Source organism: Doryrhamphus excisus, linkage group LG7 (assembly GCF_037039965.1).
Source record: "Doryrhamphus excisus strain RoL-2023G ecotype Guam linkage group LG7, RoL_Dexc_Guam_v1.1, whole genome shotgun sequence".
NCBI lineage: Eukaryota > Metazoa > Chordata > Actinopteri > Syngnathiformes > Syngnathidae > Doryrhamphus > Doryrhamphus excisus.
Window position 1 is genome coordinate 19015341 of NC_136363.1, and position 22517 is coordinate 19037857.

At 40.1% G+C, this 22517-nt stretch overlaps 3 protein-coding genes and 1 long non-coding RNA gene across 6 annotated transcripts; 3 read left to right on the forward strand and 1 right to left on the reverse strand.

Moving 5' to 3' along the window:
* Window positions 1–6630: 6630 nt before the first annotated feature.
* On the forward strand, window positions 6631–7970 carry rrs1 (ribosome biogenesis regulator 1 homolog). Its single transcript, XM_058059716.2, has one exon. It carries the CDS (start codon window positions 6770–6772, stop codon window positions 7859–7861), a length of 1092 nt encoding a protein of 363 aa, XP_057915699.2. The 5' UTR covers window positions 6631–6769; the 3' UTR covers window positions 7862–7970.
* A 110-nt stretch (window positions 7971–8080) lies between these two features.
* Window positions 8081–12465, forward strand: LOC131108607 (uncharacterized). 2 transcript variants are annotated; one of them, XM_078792338.1, is made up of 6 exons: window positions 8081–8141; window positions 9597–9723; window positions 9840–9871; window positions 10192–10359; window positions 11190–11269; window positions 11656–12465. In XM_078792338.1, the coding sequence occupies exons 2-6, from the start codon at window positions 9657–9659 to the stop codon at window positions 11909–11911; spliced, it is 603 nt and encodes a 200-aa protein (XP_078648464.1). In that variant the 5' UTR covers window positions 8081–8141; window positions 9597–9656; the 3' UTR covers window positions 11912–12465. The 2 variants fall into 2 exon arrangements, with proteins under 2 accessions (XP_078648464.1, XP_057915713.2); XM_058059730.2 differs by lacking the exon at window positions 8081–8141 and having other exon boundaries at window positions 9607–9723; window positions 9844–9871.
* Window positions 12466–13707: 1242 nt separating this feature from the next.
* LOC131108610 (uncharacterized) lies at window positions 13708–18706 on the forward strand. Its single transcript, XR_013627791.1, has 3 exons — window positions 13708–14373; window positions 16143–16601; window positions 18369–18706. It is a non-coding gene; the product is annotated as an uncharacterized LOC131108610 (long non-coding RNA).
* On the reverse strand, window positions 14484–21269 carry mybl1 (MYB proto-oncogene like 1). 2 transcript variants are annotated; one of them, XM_058059665.2, is made up of 16 exons: window positions 20882–21269; window positions 19900–19999; window positions 19756–19827; window positions 19563–19655; window positions 18381–18601; window positions 18026–18236; window positions 17891–17953; window positions 17591–17689; window positions 17006–17260; window positions 16632–16904; window positions 16417–16556; window positions 16244–16358; window positions 16083–16184; window positions 15903–16007; window positions 15644–15841; window positions 14484–15574 (listed from the first exon to the last, which is right to left on the reverse strand). In XM_058059665.2, the coding sequence occupies exons 1-16, from the start codon at window positions 20905–20907 to the stop codon at window positions 15449–15451; spliced, it is 2199 nt and encodes a 732-aa protein (XP_057915648.2). In that variant the 5' UTR covers window positions 20908–21269; the 3' UTR covers window positions 14484–15448. The 2 variants fall into 2 exon arrangements, with proteins under 2 accessions (XP_057915648.2, XP_057915647.2); XM_058059664.2 differs by having other exon boundaries at window positions 16632–16922.
* Between the last annotated feature and the right edge of the window lie 1248 nt (window positions 21270–22517).

The following is a 22517-nucleotide window of genomic DNA, read 5'->3' on the forward strand; positions in this document are numbered from 1 at the left end:
ATTAAATTATTATATATAATAATAATATTATTATTATTAATAATACAAAATTGTCACAATAATGGCCTCAAATGGCCCCAAACATATTATTAATAATATTATTATATATTATAATAATATTATTATTATTAGTAGTACAAAATTTTCAAAAAAATTGCCTCAAATTGCATGTTATTAATAATATTATTATATATTATAATAATATTATTAATAATATGTTTAATAATATATATGATATGTTTAATAATGTATTATATTATTATAATAATAATAATATAATAATAATATTAATAATATGTTTTGGGCCATTTGAGGCCATTTTTTGTGTTAATAATATTATTATATATTATAATAATATTATTTATAATATGTTTAATAATATATATAATATGTTTAATAATATATATAATATTATTATATATTATAATGATATTATTAATAATATGTTTGGGGCCATTTGAGGCCATTTTTGTGGCAATTTAGTTGAATTTCTTACAAATGTAAATCACAATTATTGGAAAACTGCCTTTTTTTTCGGGCGGGGTTGTCCGTAGCGCAACCCCAGGGCCATTTTTCTCTCACAGCTCCATTTTTATTGATTTTTTTAATATTCAAAAACATTTAAGAAATTCCTTGTGTTTTTTTTTGTATGTATATACTGTACTGTATAGTAACATATAATAAATAGCCATTGATTCACTATATGTAATATATATATATATATATATATATATATAACTAAACACAAAATAATATCCAAGGACCAAATTCTTTACCCCACGCTGCTCACCCCCCCTAAGGAATTAGTGTCTCTCCACATTCATTAAGCAACAGTATCAGTCTAATTATGCGCCAATGTGCAGCCACGGACTAATTAAAGGGGGGATCAATAATGGGCCCTGGATGCTCCTCACGTAGGACCCCCCCTTCCCTTCATTAATGGAGCTACACTGAGGCTTCAAAGGGGATTTCTCCGGCTCCACCTGAGGGCTGAATGAATGTTTGGATAATGTGTGTGCAGCTTTAAAGACACGCGCCCTCCCAATATTTGCTCTTATTATCTGGACGGAAGCAAATAGCGTAGCTTTGGGCTCATCTCGTTACGTCCTAAATGCACCCACTGACCACATTACCGGCAACAAAAGACACCAAGACTCCTTAGAGGAGGGGGCTTATACAATACAGTAGGAACGCCATGCGGACCTTTGACCCCGTAGCCGTTCTATGGCGTCAGCGTATACTTGCCAAAGTAGTGTTTTTGATCGATAAAGGCTCCGACCTCAGCTGTCACGCCAGCCCAGCTCTGCGCTTCAGGAAGTGGCCAATGTAATCTAGAAAAGTGCCTAAGCCCATGCAGCTTGCAGTTCAGCCAGGTGGTGTTTCTTTTTTTTTTTTTTTTTTTTTTTTTACGATATTGTTCATAGTTTTTCATGAGCAACTCAGAGGTAACTGAGGATTTTTAGGTTCATTCTGCATTGTTTTAAGACATATGTAATGTATTGATGACATTAAACATCCGTGCACTTTACAGTCTTGTAAAGCTCACATCATGAGACCCTTTAGAGATGAACAGATAGAAATAGCAGTCCAATTTGGGGACAAAACATTCTCTCACACGTCCTCATAGTAAAATAATAATGATTTATTTATTTTCTTAATGTTTTGGTTTATTTTATTTTGTTCATTTTTTAAGTCAGAAAACATAGCATGACAGAATATTAATTTCATTATTTAAGGATGAAAATAATTTTTAAGTAAAAAATGTAATTAAAAACTGAAAAATATATGATAAAATGTAATAACACCAAACATATTTTTTAATCTATTTTATTTATATTATATTTTGTTTAATTTGTTTTTTACATCATAACACAATATGAATTTCATTATGTAAGGATGAAAATAATAATAATATTTAGGTAAAAAATGAAAATAAAACTGAAAAAATATGAGAAAATGTAATAATGCCAAACATGACAAACATCTTTTTTTATATATTTTATTTATATTTTATTTTGTTTCATTTGTTTTTTTTTTAACATCAGAAACCACAGCATTACAGAATATTAATTTCATTATGTCAGGATGAAAATAATTTTTTAAGTAAAAAAATGAAAATAAAATGGAAAAAAAATATGAGAAAATCTAATAATGCCAAACATATTTTTTAATTTTATTTATATATTATTTTGTTTCATTTGTTTTTTTAACGCCAGAAACCACAGCATGACAGAATATTAATTTCATTATGTAAGGATGAAAATAATTTTTTAAGTAAAAAATGAAAATAAAAATGGAAAAAATATGAGAAAATGTAATAATGCCAAACATATTTTTTTTATTTTATTTATATATTATTTTGTTTCATTTGGTTTTTTAACGTCAGAAACCACAGCATGACAGAATATTAATTTCATTATGTAAGGATGAAAATAATTTTTAAGTAAAAAATGAAAATACAAACTGAAAAAAATATGAGAAAATGTAATAGTGCCAAACATATTTTTTATTTATTTTATTTATATTTTATTTTGTTTCATTTGTTTTTTTTACATCAGAAACGACAGCATGACAGAATATCAATGTCATTATGTAAGGATGAAAAATTTTTTTAAGTAAAAAACAAAAATAAAAACGGAAAAAAATATGAGAAAATGTAATAATGCCAAACATATTTTTTATTTATATTTTATTTTGTTTCATTTGGGTATTTTTTTTACATCAGAAACCACAGCATGACAGAATATCAATTTCATTATGTAAGGATGAAAATCATTTTTAAGTAAAAAATTAAAATAAAAACTGAAAAAAATATGAGAAAATGTAATAATGCCAAACATATATTTGATTTTATTTATGTTTTATTTTGTTTCATTTATTTATTTATTTTTACGTCAGAAACCACAGCATGAAATGATATGCATGTCCTTAAATAAGGATGAAAAAAATAATGATAACTAAAACTAAAATAAATTATAATTTTAATTCTATTTTTACCTAAAACAAAATTGTAAAAATTAACCAGAATAAAATACAAAAAATCTACCATGGTGACCTGAAGGGGGCCGTACACAAGAGACCATTTGAATAAGTTTCTACTTTTAAATGTGTATCTATTTCCAATTGAACAGAAGTGTTCTCTATCTATAACCACTGTCTTCCATTCTAACTTGGCAAGCAGGTCATAATAATAACAGCACCATGACGACAGAACATAAAGAAAACTGTCAGCAGCTAACAAGACTTAAACCCTTGTGGCCATGATTAGGAGGTTTTTTTTTTTTTTTGGTCCCCTTGGCGCTCTCGCCTCCTCGTTGGCGATAACGAGGAGACTTTTCTAAAGAAGAATATATTTAAACCTTTTTCGCACAGATAAATGTCATATGATAAATACAGTGCCCTAATTTACATGTTTAAATTGACTGAGTCATTGTTATATATCAGGCATTCAGAACGCATTCAAGGACACTGGGAATTATATGTAGTATTCTTTACTCATCACTAGGTGTCAGGAATGTTACCGTTTGGTGAGACACGCTCATCAAACTTGATTGTCGGAACAACAGGTTTTTATTGCAGGTTTAATTCATTCATTATATCCTCACTAGGGTCGCGGGGGGTGCTGTAGAGGGTACACCCTGGACTGGTCGCCAGCCAATCACAGGGCACATATAATCAAACAACCATTCACACTCACATTCATACCTATGGACAATTTGGAGTCGCTAATTAACCTAGCATGTTTTTAGAATGTGGGAGGAAACTGGAGTACCCGGAGAAAACCCACGCATGCACAGGGAGAACATGCAAACTCCACACAGAGATGGCCGAGAGTGGAATTGAACTCGGGTCTCCTAGCTGTGAGACCTGGGTGCTAACCACTCGTCCGCTGTGAAGCCACACCGAACACATTTATACTACAATATTATTATACTATAATGGGTAATAGGTAAAGGTGACTATAGGGGTGTTATTTCATGTCTAGAGGGCTCTAATAATGAACTGTATTTAGAATGTGATAAGTAGGTTTTCTAATTAGGAATCATTCATTCATTCATTTTCTACCGCTTTTTCCTCACGAGGGTCGGGGGGGTGCTGGAGCCTATCCCAGCTGTCTTTGGGCGAGAGGCGGGGTACACCCTGGACTGGTGGCCAGCCAATCACAGGGCACATATAATCAAACAACCATTCCCACTCACATTCATACCTATGGACAATTTGGAGTCGCTAATTAACCTAGCATGTTTTTGGAATGTGGGAGGAAACCGGAGTACCCGGAGAAAACCCATGCAAACTCCACACAGAGATGGCCGAGAGTGGAATTGAACTCGGGTCTCCTAGCTGTGAGACCTGGGTGCTAACCACTCGCTGTGCAACCACACCGAACACATTTATACTACATTATTATTATATTATAATGGGTAATAGAAGCGTAAAGGCGACTATAGGGGTGTTATTTCATGTCCAGAAGGCTCTAATAATGAACTGTATTTAGAATGTGATAAGTAGGTTTTCTAATTAGGAATCATTCATTCATTCATTTTCTACCACTTTTTCCTCACGAGGGTCGCGGCGGGGGGGTGCAGGAGCCTATCCCAGCTGTCTTTGGGCGAGAGGCGGGGTACACCCTGGACTGGTGGCCAGCCAATCACAGGGCACATATAGACAAACAACCATTCACACTCACATTCATACCTATGGAAAAATTCATATGGACAATTTGGAGTCAATTAGTCGTCCTCGCTGTGAGGTCTGCACGCTAACCACTCGACCGCCGTGCCGCCTAATTAGGAATCATACTTACATGGAAATTCACTTATCTGGGATAAACGAGAGGTTATTGTACAATTAATTGATAAGCCGTGTGGGTGTTTTTGTTTGTTTTTATATCTGCAAAGAGTACAATAGTTGAATTGTGAGCATATTGTCATCAAATTTCAACTCTATTTTGATTTTCAGCATCTCTGGACACTGCGGACGCCCTTGCACGCCACTCAAGAAAAATGCATCACTTTTATGAAAGCTTGCCAAAGAGGATCAAGAGCACTTTTGTAAGAAACCTGTGAGTATTTCAACATGAAAAGACCGTCACGGTTGAACTTTTTAAAGCACATTGTGAAGACACACACACACACACAACAAAAAGTGAGCCATTCTATAAAAGAACCCCAAATGGATCAGTAATCCTGTTTGCTGGACTCATCCCTGGATCAAAAAGTCAGCAAAAAAAAAAAATCCATGCAGTGTGCTGATGGTGGGAGGGAATGGTGCGCATCGTTTTAAATCGGGAGGTCTTAGACCGTATACATCCACGTCACACGAGGCCCTCATAGGTCTTTTCAAATCACATCAGGGACCAATTATGTGCCCACCCCCCGTCTTCCTCGCATCTCCATACACAGCATCGCTTGTGACCTTATCTGTGCGCCTGTCACTGTGTTAGCATTCACATGGCAAGCCTGCCAATGAATGTAAATTACTGCCCGACCAAAATAATAACATCAATGTCTTCGTTTGTAGGACCTCATCCTCCTTATCCGTGTCCTTCTTCAAATGAGTGCAGAGAGGGATGAAAATAGAAGATAGAACGCATAGATAACACACTTAATCTTCAAGTGGAAAAAACGTTGGAATTAATCCTGTTACAAAGTTCATCACAGCACCGCAACTTGAAGATGATGGGCAGCCATTATGAGTCACACCACAGATCTTATAGTGGTGGTTCTTTAAGAACAGTTGTGCTTGGAATTAGGCACGGTGGTTTAGTGGTTAGCCCGCAGACCTCACAGCTAGGAGACCAGGGTTCAATTCCACCCTCGGGCATCTCTGTGTGGAGTTTGCATGTTCTCCGGTTTCCTCCCACATTCCAAAAACATGCTAGGTTAATTGGCGACTCCAAGTTGTCCATAGGTATGAATGTGAGTGTGAATGGTTGTTTGTCTATATGTGCCCTGTGATTGGCTGGCGACCAGTCCAGGGTGTACCCCCCCTCTCGCCCAAAGCTAACTACTTAACCTCAGATTTTTTTATTCTAAACGTAAGAGTTACAAACACGAGAGGGAAGAAGGACAAAGTAAGAAGCCAAAGTCTTACCACTTCCACACAGAATGGGAGGATAATTATATATTACATATTTTCAATATGTCATGTTAAACATGCTGTGGCTGACTACATGTTGTGTGAATGTAATGTAATGTAATATAATGTCATGTCAGGTTAGCGCGCAGGCCACACAGCGAGATGGGTTCGATTCCCCGCTCGGGTTATCTCTGTTATTCCATAAACATGCTAGGTTAATTGGCGACTCCAAGTTGTCCATAGGTATGAATGTGAGTGTGAATGGTTGTTTGTTTATATGTGCCCTGTGATTGGCTGGCGACCAGTCCAGGGTGTACCCAGCCTCTCGCCCCAAGACAGCTGGGATAGGCTCCAGCACCCTCCGCAACCCTTGTTAGGAAAAACGGTAGAAAATGAATGAATGTATAAATAAGTCAATATATAGTATACATTCAATAATGTATTCAATATTCATTTTAAATACGTTTATTTGCATGTAGAGTAATTTAATACATTTATTGCATTAACATCCTGGCATTTCTATGTGTTTTGAACTATTGAACGAGAAAGTACAGCAGAAAAACAATGGGGAAATGTCTCTCTCTAGCGGTTATTTGACGCAACTGCATAAACTCAACTTTAACCCGGAAGCTGTATACGCCATAGTGTTTTTCCGGCACGTGTCTGAAGTGGAAGACTCCTCCACGCTAACATGGCAGCTTGTAATGTCGACGAGTTGTTAGCCCAGGCGGAACGAGACGAGGCGGAGAAGCTCCGGAGTATAACCGTCCACAAGGAGCTTGAGCTGGACTTTGACGTGGGTAACCTACTCGCTGTTGACAAGAACCGCGTCGAGCTGCGCGACTTTAAAGGGCAGAAAAAAGACGACTTTCTCCGCTCGCTGGCCCGCGACAACACACAGCTTCTCATAAACGAGATATGGAAGCTCCCCACGGAGAGAGTCCAGGAAGCCATTGTGGTTAAACTACCCCAACCCACCACCGCCTTACCCCGAGAGAAGCCTATTCCTAAACCAAAACCCCCGACTAAATGGGAACAGTTCGCCAAGCTGAAAGGCATCCAGAAGAAGAAGAAAACCAACTTAGTATGGGATGAAACAGCTAAAGAATGGCGGCGTCGTTGGGGCTACAAGCGGGCTAACGATGACACCAAAGACTGGCTCATTGAGGTCCCGGAGACCTCGGACCCCAACGAGGACCAATTCGCCAAACGCATCAAGGCGAAAAAGGAGCGAGTGGCTAAAAACGAGTTCAACCGACTGAAGAACATCGCCCGGGCGCAGAAGGTCAAACTCCCCGGCGTGGGTTTGACCCCTGTGGCCAATCAATCCAAAGACGAGCTAGCCAAAGCCGCGAGCGTGGCCATGATCTCCACTGCCTCCGTGGGCAGGTTCCAGGACAGGCTGCCTAAAGAGAAACCTGTGAAAAACACAGGCAAGAAGCGGAAGTTCGACCCTCTCATCGGTGACTTTTCCAACGAAAGAGAGAAGCAACTGGAGCTCCTGAAGGTGATGGAGGGCAAGAGGCCCAAGATGGACATCACCAAGGCGGTCAACAGGCAGATGAAGGAGGAAGACCAGGAAGGGGGTGCAGCCAAGGGTAAAAAGAAAGCAGGCAGGAAGGGACGGCGAGACAACATGGGAGGCAAAGGAAAGGGCAAAGGTAAAGGGAAAGGGCGCGGAGGAAAACCTCCGGGAGGAAAACCTCTGGGAGGAAAACCTCCGGGAGGCAAACCCTCAGGAGGAAAACCTCCAAGAGGAAAACCCAAACCTGGGAAGCGCTAAGACTTTGACTGACATACATCACATGACCACAAAACCTGCATCCTGTTTATCACACTGTATTTCAATATCGACGCATATATTAGTACAGGAAATAAATATTTTCTCAGCATCTTCAAAGACCTTTGTATGACTCATCAGGAATTGTATCCCCATGGAAGAAAGGACCGGAAAAATCCCTTTAAACTGAAGGATACAATAGATAAATAAGTCTTAGTACCATGAAACGCCACTAGATGGCAGTATGTTCTTCCTGTTCCCTCTACTTTAAGTGGCTATCAGGGTGAGTACTCACTGTGTCTAATTGTACCTTGTTTTTATTTTATACCAAACAAGTACTCAATAGCTAGGTAAAATACTACTAGCTTAGCGCACCATAAACATGTTTATGACATTGAAATGTACATACAGTACAGTGCGTTCTTCCTCGAAGTGCTCCTTATCAATCAGATCAGTTTCCTAAGCCGCTTAGCGCTGACTTTTGCTTATGTAAATCTTTGGCCTTCAGTTCAGGACAAGTGCTTTATACGGGTACAGGTATTTACATGCAGGAGCTTGTCACGCATTGACTGTGGTGTAGGAGGGCTTGAATCCCACTAGTAAATAAATTACTTTTGATTTATTGTGGTTTTATTACTCAAAACTCAGACTCAGTAGTTTTACTTCATTTTAGTTGTAGTTACCAAGCGTGGACAAACTTTCTGACTATACACCCTACCAAGCAGGTGCTCACTTATTGTTTACCTTCCATTACGTATCTGTCAGATATTATCAGAGCCAGACTGAGTAGTTTTACTTGATTTTAGTTGTATTTACCAAGCGTGGGCATACTTTTTAATTATACACCCTACCAATCAGGTGCTCATTTATTGTTTACCTTCCATTACGTATCTGTCAGATATTATCAGAGCCAGACTGAGTAGTTTTACTTGATTTTAGTTGTATTTACCAAGCGTGGGCATACTTTTTAATTATACACCCTACCAAGCAGGCTCTCACTTATTGTTTACCCTCCATTACATAGTATCTGTCAGATATTATCAGAGCCAAACTGAGTAGTTTTACTTGATTTTAGTTGTATTGACCAAACGTGGGCAAACTTCCTGATTATACACCCTACTAAGCAGGCTCTCACTTATTGTTTACCTTCCATTACATATCTGTCAGATATTATCAGAGCCAGAGTTAGTAGTTTTACTTGATTTTAGTTTTATTGACCAGGTGTGGGCAAACTTTCCGATTCGCGGCAACGGGGTCAAATATAAACACAGCTCATCCCCAGCAAGTTAAAGCCATGTTGACTTCTCTGACCACCAAAAGAGTACCATGAGCTACCCAGCATACCTTGCGGAGGGACTATATGGGTGTATTGTGTGTAGATATTTCCTTGTATGATAACATGGTGCAGTAGGTAGGTTACCCGACACAATTGGTTTAAAGAAAGGAATGCGGAAATGTCTGGTGGGCCGGATTAAGAAGCTTGGCGGGCCTGTTGTGCCCCGCGGGCCGCAGTTTACCCACCCATTTTTTTTTTTTTTTTTTTTTTTTACACCCCTGTATTACTTGGCTTTAATCTGGTATGACGGTTGTTTTTTAGGCTGGCAGCAGCTTGTCTTGTTCCTCTGTCCCGTGCAGTGGCTATTATTTACCACTGCAGTGCCATGTGTCCTGCTGCAGCATGACCTGGTTGCCAGCGTCAGTCGGTGTTGCTGCAGTGGATTAGCATTTCTTTTTAAAGGCGCTCTGGAGTCCAGAGAGAGCGGAGTCCAGTGTTGACGCTGGTGAGAGCTCGGCGAAGATGCAGCGTATCTACATGCACAGCAACGAGCACTTTGACGTGTTCACCACCGTCCTTGCTCCCCAAGGTGAGTGTGCATCATCACCATCATTGCGGTACATTTACTCCTTGTAATGTGCTTCTATGCTGCTGTTGCTGTTTTTGTTCTTTTTGCTGACTCACCTCCACCTACATGGTGAAAAGGCAGGAATCGATACAGAGCAGAGGCTGAGAAGGCAAGTTTTTTTTTTTAATCTATGTACCCCTATTGTTCAATTTTTTTAGATTAATCTCAACCTTTGGAGCATTTTTTAGGAGATAAGAACCCCAGATTTAGGGTTTCTATTTCACCACAGGGGTTAATCCCTTTGACACATAATCCTCTCCATTCACTACATCTGACCTGTACATCCCTCTCTGATGCACACGTGAATGGTACATTAATCAATTATCACAATCAATAATTCTTTTAACTTGGTTATAGTAAATAACGCACTTTAATAATAAAAAATTTTCAATGAGGTGTAATACTTGTAATACTCCATGTGTCCGCTAGATGGTGGTGGTGCACAGCTACAGTCCCCACTGGCCAGATGAGCTGGAGCTGACTGCTGGTGACGTCATTGTGGTCCTGTCCCAACACGAGGAGGGGAGGTGGTTCGGGCGCCTGCAGGACGGCCAGCAGGGCTACTTCCCCGCCTCCTGTGTCGTGGAGTTGGGCCAGGTGGGTTGTGGGTTTGGGTTATGCCCTGCAGCTTTACACGCCACAATATTGGAATTATTATCATTTAATTATATACATAATATTGCATTAATAAATGTTTGAACATGCATCATATTACAATTGAATGTATCACATAATCAGTTCTAAGTTAAACATGTCCAAAAGGAGTAGGAAGAAGCAAAGCTTATTAAATCCTACCCCTCCATCTGGTACTTTTACAATCAGTAACTGTTACATTTGTTCACTTCCTGCTTTCCTAATATAGTTTTTGTTTGTTTTCCCCCCTTATTTTACCTTATTTGTTTTTTTTGTTACTTTTTTCCCCTTATTATTTTACCATATATTTTTTGTTTTTTTTCCCTTATTATTTTACCATACATTTTTTTTTTCCCATTATTTTACCATATATTTTTTGTTTTTTTCCCATTATTATTTTACCATATTTGTTTTTTTGTTTGTTTTTTTCCCTTATTATTTTACCATTTTTTGTTTGTTTTTTTCCCTTAGTATTTTACCATATTTGTTTTTTTGTTTGTTTTTTCCCACTTATTATTTTACCATATTTGTTTTTTGTTTTATTCCCTCATTTTACCATATATTTTTTGTTTTTTCCCTTATTATTTTACTATTTTTTGTTTTTTCCCTTATTACTTAACCATATTTGTTTTTTTGTTTGTTTTTTCCCACTTATTATTTTACCTTATTTGTCCTTTCAGTTTGTCATTTATTATGAAAAATTATATTTAAAATTTCCCCATTAAATTTTATTTAAATATGAAATAAATACATATTTATCACTTATTAAAAAAAAAAATCCCGCCTTCCTACAGGATAAAAGCGTGAGGAGGAGCACGTCCCTGAGAACCTCGTCCACGGAACAAGACGGGGGCGTACGCCGCAACAGTGCGAGGTAGAGGTCCGCCATCGCACCCCGACAGCTGTTGTCCCCCCCTCAAACACACAACCCATACCCTAACACACACATCCCCCATCGCTTATACGTTCCGCCCCAAGCCCCCGAACAGGTGGTCCCTCTCATTAGTTGACAAAGCATGCTGATTACACACACACACACACTAAACACTAATCAATGCCATCTCATTGCATCTTATTAAGAAAGTGGATGTTAGAGTAGATTCATGGAAGGTTTCATCAAGGCAAAGACCCCTCCTCTGCTTTAACACACACACACACACACACACACACACAGAACAGGGGCCTTCCAAGCGGTGGAATTTGGGTCATGAGGAATAAACAGGGCCTTTGTATTTGTGTTATTTCCTCTTTGTCCCTCAGTGGACACATTCTACAGGCGCTCAGGAGGGGGAGCCGAGGAGGTGGTGGTGCAGGGGAAGCGGGTGTGGATGGCGGCCAGGATGGCAGCGAGGCCCCCGTGCCCCCATCGAGGAGGCCCTCCTACACCCCGCCGCTTCAACACGGCAGTCCCCAGATGCAGCGCTCCTCCCCGGGCCTCCTGCACAGGATCTTGTCCAGGTGCCGCAGGAAGAGCGAATGCCAGGGGGCCACCAACGGGGCCTTTGAGGAAGACTAAGGACTAAGTGGGGGCATGGGGGAGGGGGCTCGTTGGGACGTCTTCACTATCCAGGTATTCCGCCCTCTCCCTGTTAGTCATGTCACAAAGTTTCACGGCAACATTGTGTGACATCACAAATGGGGCGTGGCTTCACAACCAAAGCTTGTTTGTTTTCACTTCTAAGCCGTGATTTAACCCTTAGTTACCCAATCTAGTCATTTAGAATGTCTACTCAAAATTATATTATTATTATCATAATTAGGAATGTCCATCGGACCGATATCGGCATAAAAATTCTATATCGGATTATTTCCCGATCATCAAAATGGATGCTGTATACAACAATATTATTTTTATAAACTGTCACGGACCAATCAAGGAGACTCTTGGTTTAGGGTGGCGAATGTGGACTAAAAAGTATATTAAAAACTTATATATATTGTAAAATAGTACTATGTATACTTCAACAATGCCATTGTTTGTGTCACTATCAAGTTTGTGTGACCGTGCACTGTAAATATATGAAGGTGAAGCCTGTTTGTATCATTAAACAACCCACAAGTCCGATTCTACCCAATTAGAATAGGAGAAAAGATGTGTGCTAGTTGCCATGGATACGCTAAAACATCTCACCAGTTGTTTATGCTAGCCTCGGTCTTGACCTTTGCCGACATGCACCCCCTCCCCTGCAATATGGACGACGCATGCATCATCAACATGGACTTTCCCGCCAAAAAAGTGTGTGTGTGTGGGGGGGGGTGTATCTCATGGTGCCTGCCAGATGACTGCTCCGTCAGCCCGATAATGGCCTGCCATCTGCTGTCTAGCATTCACAAAAGGCAAAGTGTGTGTGTGTGTGTGTGTGTAGATAGGCAGGTGGGTGTGGTCCGCCACACATGCGTGCACGCATATCATACAAGTACTGAAAAGGGAACTCTCATTATTATGGGCCAAATAATTACATCTAAAATACATACAAATAAAGCACATATTGGGACTAGGTAATAGTCAATCATTGAAATCTCAATCAATGAATTATGTTAATATCATTTGGGCATTTTCTTATAAAATTAACTTAAAATTTGTATCATGTAAATTTAATATTTTTAGTTTTTTTTAATCATTAAGAATAATGTATTTTAGGAAGTTAAAAAAGTTGTGCATTTTATTATGAAATTTATAAAATATGACTAATATAAATGTAATATTGAAAAAATGTTTTTCAAATCATGAGATCATTATGTATATATTAATGTTATTTTAATATTTTTTTTAAATTTTATAACACATGACTATAGTATACAGTTTATATTTTAACAATATTTTTTACACAATAAAAAAATAAATATTTAAAAAGTAATTTTATATATTTTTAGAACCTGATTTTTTAAAATATAATTTTATAAGATTTATTAGTCTAAATTAAATATTTTAACTGTTTTTAATCAAGAAAAAAAATATTTTAAATAAAATTATTTTAATATATTTTACAATGTTTTTTAAATCATGAGATCATTATATATAATTTAATATTTTAATATATATTTTTAAATTTAGCGCATTTTATAACACAACACATGACTGTAGTATACATTTTATATTTTAACAATATTTTTTACACAATGAAAAAATAAATATTTAAGTAATTTAAGTAATTTTATATATTTTTAGAACTTAAATTCTTTTATATAATTTTATAAGATTTATTAGTCTAAAATAAATTAAATATTTTCAGTTTTTTTTAAATCAAGAAAAAAATATTTAAAATAAAATTATTTTAATATATTTTACAATGTTTTTTAAATCATGAAAAAAATGATTTAAAATAACACAAATGTATCATAAGACAATAATTGTATTAAAAAACAAAGTTAATGACTATCTAAAAGTCTGAATATTAGTAAAGTCATAAGATTGTTTTAAAAAAATGACCAATGAAATCATTCAATAAATGCACCAACACATTAGGGAGTGAATTTATTGCTTCGGAAAAGAGCGCTGATGACTCCGGACAAGTGTTTTTGTAAGAATGTGAATGAAACCAATAAGAGACACAATGTCTTATTTCTCTCCTAAACACAAGCAGGAAGCAGAAGGTGGACGGCCTGATGCCAAAAAGTAATTAAGAGGAAAAAGGCTTTCAAGTCGCTGTGTGGGTCACCACCTAACAAAAGAGCCTCTTGTCCACGCACGACACATTGATTAAGAGGACATGGCGTGCAAGTGTTTGTGTGTGTGTGTGTGTGTGGCATAAGGCGAGGAGTCGTAACATCCCCCCCCCCCTCCATTTGGCGGCCCAAAAAAATCCCAACAGGACACAAAAGAGCATGGGGGCATTAAGTCACGGGTGAGTGGACCCCTTTAGGACGAGCAGCTGACCCTGTGGAGAGGCCTCTTGTTCTGGCTGAGGGGGGGCTCGTGTCCCTGGAACCCTGGAACAAGATGAAGCAGCGGGATCTCACCTGTCACACGCACCTGAGGTAACTCCCATTTGCTTCACTTTGAGGGGTGGGGGGGGGGGTCAAGTCAATGTTTACTCCATTGAATTGTATGACAAAAGAAAAGCCAACATGTTCAATGCTGTTGTGTTTATTTGAGCAAACTCCGCCCATCAGTAGGATCTCATCACGGTACCTCGTCTACAGAATGTCATGCACATCATTACAGTAGTTCTATTGTGTATATGATCTCCAAATATATATTTATACACACATATGATCTTTCCACTTGATCTCCCTGACAAGATTCCCTTCTTATCATCTCTTGTAATGCAGGATAATCCGGATTATCACTAATACCGATATGACACTTTGTGTATTTGTAGTGCGGCTTTAGCACGTCTCGTTATCAAATTAGTGAAATAAAAATATCAGCATCGGATTAAAAATTCAAAATAATTCTACAAATACAAAACGGCTACACTTTTTTTTTGTTTTTTTTAAGGAACAATCATTGAAATGAAAAAAAGTGCAATTTGTCTATGATTTAGAGGTCAGAAATGGCGTCCTAAGCGCATAAAAAGTACTACATTATGATTTTGGAAGGCAGTGCATGTACTAACTTGGTAGGCCAATAAAAGTTATTTCTTTAACCAAATAAATAAATTAGTAATTAAATAAATACAAAAGCTTCTCCAAACTGATTACTTTTTTTTTATGGGAGGGCGTCCAAAGTTAGACGACTTGTTGTCTGACTTATATTAATTCATATCTAAGCATCTTTAGAAGCTGTCTGGTAATAAATACAAATAAAACAATAAAAGGTACCCTTCCTGTTTACATTGCAGTCAAATACATTCAACTGGCCACATGGTGTGGCCTTCACGGCTGGACGTTTAGCTCACACATAAAAAACAAAAAAAAGCGGTATAACAAGTGCTCTACTGTACACGCGTCCTCCTCAAAAACGCTCTTGGAAGCGCAGCAAACAGTTCTTCACCCTGCTTTTAGAATAGTGCAGAAGATACGGGAAGACGCCCTTTTTTATACCGCTTGTAAAAGCTGCCATTTCTGTCCATGGTTCTGTGTGAAAAGCAAAAGTATTTGCAGTTGGGTCTTATAGCACAAGGGTCCTTGAGGTGGGGCCGGGTGACGGGTAAGGGTTCAGGTAATGGCGGGCTTGTTCTGTCATGAGCAGCTGGTCTTCCGTCTTCCCGTAAAGCACTGCTTCCCACTCACTCACCTGCAGAGAGACAGCAGGTGAAATCAGGAAGCTAGTGTTCTTCTTCTTGTTGTGTTGCATTTACTGTACCTGTGCTGTGTTGTGTTTTGCAGCTCTGTGGGTGTTAGTGGGCTTTGTTTTTATTTTGCGGCGAGGGTGCAGAGCAACAGAAGGGGGGTCCTTTTGTTGGGTCAAAGGGCAACAAGCGTCCTCTAACTCTTCCGCCTCCTGGTGCTCCGTAGCCGGGGAGCTCAGGGAGGAACTGGTCAGTAGACTCTCATCTGGAACCTGTCAGTAACAGCTTTCAGTATCTTTGCCGTATTTTCTTGTCACCTTAAGTGTGACTCACTTGTGCATCGTTGAGCTGATCTGGGAACAGCTGCACGTTCAGGCAGTCCTTCCCCCAGGGGTCAAGCACTAAGGATTTGCGTACTTTTCTAGCAGGGCAATCCATCTGTAATATAAAACTCACAATGACGGCCGAGTCCACCTTTTTTTGGGGGGGAATTGTGTAAAGCAGGACATGTACTTTGTAATCAGGCTGCATGTCTGTTCTGTTAAAGATGTCCGCTCCCGTTTCCTGCTTCAGAACCTCTCGGATGTCTTCTTCGAGAAAAGCAAGAGGCTGCGGCTGGAAAAAGATGAGCATCCTTAGAACTTGAGCTTGAATGAAATGCTGAGTTCAATTACCTCCATCTTTAACGGGCCGTGCATCTTCTCCTGAGCTGCTAGAGCATTCTTGAAAGGAGTCGGGGTCCTTGGTATCGGAATGGTGACGCTTTTACGGAACTTTGGCGTCCTGGAACTAAAAAAAAAATGTTACAGGTACGATTCCACAGAGATGTGATGTTGCTTTCACTGACCCATCGTTCTCTTTCTGGTGCTTAGGCGTGGACTCCTTGTGGAGCGGCGTGTTGTGGAAACATTTGTGTCCACAAACGGGCGTTGACGTGAGCGCCGGGTTGTCCAAACTCAAATGCTCTGCCGCTGATACGTTGCAGAACTGCAAGAAGATGAGTCGTGATGGTCACATGACAAGTTGAGCTCGGTAAGAACTTTTTTTTTTTTTTTTTTTTACCCGTGATGGAGTGAACGGCTTTGTAGGCGTCTTCTTCGGTGAATTGGAGACATTGTCCAAAAAGGAAAGGCAGGTCCTATCACACAGAGGAGACGCTTCCCCTCGGTTTCTCCTCTTCCTCCTTGTGGCTGTGGTCACCTTGGAGGTGCAGGGAGGTGATATGTGCCCCAAGAAGCTCCTCTCTTGAAGGAGAGTCGCCAAAGCGGTCTGGTCTTGTCTGGGTTCTGCCTCTGAGAGATCAAAACCGGCTACGTTGCTCCATGCCGATGGGTCCTGTAGAGCAAAGCACATCTACAGTAGATCTTTAATACATTCCAAAAAAAAATGGCGTGACATCAACTGAAGATAACTTGGAGATCTGGAGATCATCTTACTGAGTCAATGAGCTCCATGGTTTCGGCAAAGTCCGGCATGGTCTGCAGAGTGGACAGCACCGTGCTCGCCTCCACAGCCAAGAATTTACTAGGAGACACCGGCATTTTGGTGGAAGTTCCTCTAGGGTTCTCAGGCTTGGACCAGGATCTCCTGTGCACCTGCTCCTCCAGACTACTACTACTACTACTGCTGCTGCTTGAGGCGAGCGTTTCTTCGGACAAGCCATCTGACCAAGTCGAGTACTGATCCAAGTTCTGGAAAAACAGGAGATGTTAGGGATTGTTCTGGAGAAGATTCGGGATAAATATGAGGAGACGATCATTCAAGAAGGAGTGAATACAGGAGCGTTATAGTGGAAGGGGTGAGACATTTGAGGTCTTGGATGGAGATGGCGGATGATGGGAAGCTAGCTACTACGGTACAGAAACCGTAGTATCTTCACATAAATACACTAAAAACACAGTCAGTGTATTTCCAGTGTATTTATGTACTATATATGTACTATGTATGTATACTACAAGCCTACACACACACACAGGCTACACTAAGTGCTAACACCCATAAGGGAGCGTGCGCTTGCTTACACATGGACCTCTGCGCTGGACTTCACTCTCTGCTGACATAAGCAGTAACTCAAGCTCCTTAATTCTCTGTTCTCTGTCGGGATCATCCGGGCAGGGCGGCTGAGACGGACAAACGTGGCGGGGGACAGGAAGTAAGGAAGGAGTAAAGAAGACACAACAAACAGATTCACATATAAAATGCCACAGAAAGGGAAAGTGTACTCCGGTTTATCTCTTATTGGATGTTAGTTGAAAAAAAAAAAAAACAGGTTTGAAGTCAAAGTAGACGATCAAAGCAACAAACAGGAAGTAGAAACTCACTGGCATGAAACCAGAACTGTCCATAAGGGGGCGCCCGTGGGGTTCAAAATGATACCCTGCCATCTACAACACAAAAGTGCCAATCAATACAATAAACAACCAAATCAAACGATAGAACCTGGAGAGGAGGCAAACCTGGTTGGGTCCCGTCACGGCAGGCAAGGGGCTACGGTCGCAATGCTGCGCCTCTTTCGGGGTGGGTGCGGGGCACGGCGAGTGATGGCGCCTTTTCCCGCCATTGTGCGAGGGAGTGAAAGTCTTAGGGCAGCCGTCTTGGAGGTAGCCTTCGTGCTCCACTTTCCTCCTCATGGTGGAGTTCCAGTGATTCTTGATGGAGTTGTCCGTCCTGGTGCCAAAAAATCGGACTCATTTTTATTACTTTTAAAATTCAAGAACTTTTCTAACTTAAATATAAGTTATTATATTTATATTTGAACAAAGAACCATGAGTCTGCATGTGTTCTTCTGTGTTTGGCAGGTTGAGTTTTACCGTCCAGGAAGGAGCTTAGAGATCTCTGCCCAACGGTTCCCCAGACGCTTGTGGGCCTCATAGATGATCCGATCCTCCTCCTGGGTCCAGGAGGACTTCTTCACTTCAGGGTTGAGATGGTTGTGCCAGCGCTCGCGACACTGCTTGCCGATCCTGCCTTGGAGGTGCTTTGCGATCACGGACCAGCGTTTGGGCCCGTACTTGTGGACCAGGTCGATGACCTGCACAAAACACGATCAGATATCAGGTTGTTAAAGTACACTAATTGACCAGCAGTATTTTTCACTAAAAAAATAATAATTGGCAATTTTTACCCAGCTTTTCTTCCTGTCACTCACATACCAGTAACCTGTGGAGATGCAGCTGCGACACAGATGCATTAGACAAACTTGAAGTGGTCCATCGCCTCAATTTTAAGCATGTCCACGTCACTGGTGTGTGTGTGACAGGAAGAAAAGCTCTGACTCATCTGTTTGCATGTACTATAAACCTCCAGATCCCAAATATATGATGGCCTATCGTATAGACCGTTTTCTTGTTTTTATGAATGTGAGTGTGAATGGTTGTTTGTCTATATGTGCCCTGTGATTGGCTGGCGACCAGTCCAGGGTGTATCTCGCCCGAAGACGGCTGGGATAGGCTCCAGCACCCCCGCGATAAGCGGTAGAAAATGAATGAATGAGAAAGACTTGGTTGCACGGTGATCGAGTGGTTAGTACACAGGCCTCACAGCTTGGAGACCCGAGTTCAATCCCACCCTCGGGAATCTCTGTGTGGAGTTTGTGGGTTTTCTCCGGGTTCTCCAGTTTCCTCCCACATTCCAAAAACATGCTAGGTTAATTGGCGACTCCAAATTGTCCATAGGTATGAATGTGAGTGTGAATGGTTGTTTGTCTATATGTGCCCTGTGATTGGCTGGCCACCAGTCCAGGGTGTACCCCACCTCTCTCACCCGAAGACAGCTGGGATAGGCTCCAGCACCCCTCGCGACCCTCGTGAGGATAAGCGGCAGAAATTAATGAATGAATTAATAAAGGCCGCAGTGATGATGTCATGGAGCAACGTTTTTTGGCAGGAAGTAAGTCAGCATCGCCTTCTGTAGCCCCCCTCCCCACCCACCCACCCACCTATCACTTAACAATATTTGCGTGCTCAAGACAGGACACTCCCGGCTCCTCTTACCTTCTGATCCTCCTCCTTTGTCCACGGCCCTTTCACCAGCTCTGGGTTGAGCACCTTCTGCCAGCGGTGCTGACACTGGCCATCTGTCCTCCCCTGTCGTGTCATACGTGTGACGGAGACACCTCATTGGTTGGAGTACAGCGACTCGATGCGTAAGTAAGTGGACGTCTGTTTACAAGCCGTTCGTACTTACAGGGAAATAGTTTGCTATTAATTTCCAGGAGTCCGTGCCATGTTGCTCCACAAGCTTTTTCAGTTTGTCATCCTTGGAGACAAACACAAGAGGAACTCTCACAATGTATTAAGTGCCAGAAAATCCACATAAAGTACAGCTTACCTCATCGCGGGACCACTTCACTTTACACAAAACCTTCTTGTCTTTAGTCCTCTCTTTAGTGTCTGGATCGGTGGAGTGGAGCTCTTCATCCTCATCGTGACTGCAAGGACGCAGTTTGTTATTAGAAGATGAGGCAACAGCAACACGGAAGGAATGATGTCATGGATATTATATATGACACAGAGGGGGCCATTAATTAGCATTATGCATCAACAAGTGAAGGGGGGGGGGCAGTGTTCCCGCCAAAGCTCTTCATCCCTGTGGAAACTCACTTGGATTTTGGCACAGTGGAAGCTGGGTAGGGGAAAAAAAATAGATGGGGAGGGGGTGGATGAAGGGGCTCTTTCACCTCCAGAGGTAAAGTGGGGTGTGGTTATTTTCAATGGCAAATCCCTAACGTCTGTTCAAATACATTACGTTTAAATGTGCTTTGTAGTTGATTAACTGAAATATAAACTTTTTTTTTTCAAATAATGAACATCCAAAATATCAGAATAGATGTTCCATGTTTTGAAAAAAGCACATATTCTGTTTACTAGCTTGCAGTTTTGAAGGAAAAATCAATTAATATAGCTGTTACACAATTTTTTTTTCTTGATTTTCCTTCAGCTGCTGCGCCTCCTTTGAAGTTTTCTGTTATGCAAATGTGGATCACAAAAAGTACAACTGACACACTTCATGCAAGAGTTAATGGGTGTTGTGTGCCTTTTTTCACCCAAAAAGTCATAATATTAAGCTAATACATAACCATATTGCTCATGCTAAGTAGCTTTTTATGCCGTCTAATTGTCCCTTGAACTTTGTTTACTAGAACCAAATGTGGTGAAAAGTTATTGCTGTGTTATTATTAATACATAGTCATAACCTGCAGGTGCATATGTGTTAGTACGCCATGTTTACTTTTGCAGTGTTTAATATAGGGAAAGTGGCTCAATGTAAATAAGCGAATGACAGTGAATGACAGAGGGAAGCGGCCACCCACCTGCGTGCCGATCTCACGTTGTCCATGACAGCCGCCGGGATGCGCGAATCTTTTTTACGACCAACCTGTTGTTCCTCAGCTCGCTAAAATAGCACATAGATCCACGTTTATCCATAGAAGGCTTTTCCGTAGTCGATAGCTTCCGGGATGCAGTATCTAGCTAGCATGACTCGACTAGCCGGAATGCTACTTCAATGTCTTCTTCTTCATATTATTTTTACTTGTTTTATATAAGATGCCTCTAAAGATAAACTTCTTCTTGTGTGTCCTGGGACACAATTACAGCGTAAAAATGTAGCTAAGACACCGGAAATATTCGAATTTCGCTTTCATTACTCGCGGTGTGGATACTTCCAGTTCTCTCCTCCTTGTTCCATTTGCCAATATGATTTTTGTCCATCCCGCCGATTCTTCAGCCCAGCCCACTGCACAGGCGGCCTCGCCTGTGATTGGTCAAAAATGGGGAGTATATGTGTATGTGATTGGTTGACAGTCAGAGACGGGTTCTTGTGATTGGTGTAGAATTTTAAGGAAGCAGACAAGCGCTCCTGTCACTTGTGTGGAGCAAAATAGGTCTTTCATGCGGGAGGCAGTGTCCTAAAGTGGTCTGTGGGGAGGCTTTCAAGGGGCCCTTCAAGGGGTTTAAGACCATAATTCATTTCACTGCCATTAAGTAGGAGTCTGTATTGATCTGATACCAAGAAAATGCAGAGTATTACAATACCGACACTACTTAGAATTGTTTTATTTATACATGTAAAAAAATACAATTATTTTCTTACAATTGTTTGTCAAAAATAAAGTCAATTATGCAAAATAACTAAATAATTCTAGAGTTAGTTTCTCCTAAACGCATTCAGATTAACTATATCTTTAAAGCTGTGTTATTATGCAATACATAATACATTGTAACCGTTTATAGATTTGAACTGTTGTGATCTGTTGCCACCTAGTGGACAAAATCTGTATAATCAAAATTCATTGCGCTCACGAGAAGCTTGAAAAAAACCTTTCAAGGGGTTGAAAAGATCCCAGAGGTGGGATACCTTTCCTTAAACTATACCATGGAACATTTCAAAGTGGGTGGAAAACGTACAACAAAGCTCCAAAGTGAAATGCATAAGCATCACGTGATTGTACTTGTATTCATCAAAGAGGACCATTCGTATGCTGATTATGATGCTAGAAATGCATGTCGTTGAAATCTTTGATATAATTATGATTATAAAATCTGACTGTTCTGATACCTATGTGACATGACGTGGTATATGATGCAGAGATTAAAGTCAGTGGATGTGGACAATTAACAGACACCACTCCAGGAGAGAATGGCAGAGAGACAACTGGTAAGTAAGAACTATTGTGGCTTCCAAAATATAAACAACGTTTAGCCTGAGTAGTAATTTGATGCTATGCATCTTTTATTCAAAGGTTATCAAGAAAATCTACTGGAGTTGTGTTGATAAAGCATCCTCTACAGTCTTCTCAGCCTGGCTTATATCCAAAAGAACTTGACAATAGTTATTGTTACTTCACTAGCTGGTCAGATGTTAGGATTTTTGGTTACTAATTGTGAAAAATGTGAATGTGTTTAGTTGCAAATAAAGAATGTGAATATTTGTAGTTTAAAACAAGG

Bases quoted from the DNA above. Each gene is read 5' to 3' on its own strand.
- rrs1 (XM_058059716.2), top strand. From the start codon at position 6,770: ATGGCAGCTTGTAATGTCGACGAGTTGTTAGCCCAGGCGGAACGAGAC.
- mybl1 (XM_058059664.2), bottom strand. From the start codon at position 20,907: ATGGACAACGTGAGATCGGCACGCAG. The intron at 16,923-17,005 runs GTAAGATGATCT...GATCTACTGTAG, and splicing joins CCATGGAGCTCATTGACTCA to ATGTGCTTTGCTCTACAGGA. The intron at 16,008-16,082 runs GTACATGTCCTG...TTTATATTACAG, and splicing joins ACATGCAGCCTGATTACAAA to ATGGATTGCCCTGCTAGAAA.
- LOC131108607 (XM_078792338.1), top strand. From the start codon at position 9,657: ATGCAGCGTATCTACATGCACAGCAACGAGCACTTTGACGTGTTCACC. The intron at 9,872-10,191 runs GCAAGTTTTTTT...TGTGTCCGCTAG, and splicing joins ACAGAGCAGAGGCTGAGAAG to ATGGTGGTGGTGCACAGCTA. The intron at 10,360-11,189 runs GTGGGTTGTGGG...GCCTTCCTACAG, and splicing joins GTGTCGTGGAGTTGGGCCAG to GATAAAAGCGTGAGGAGGAG.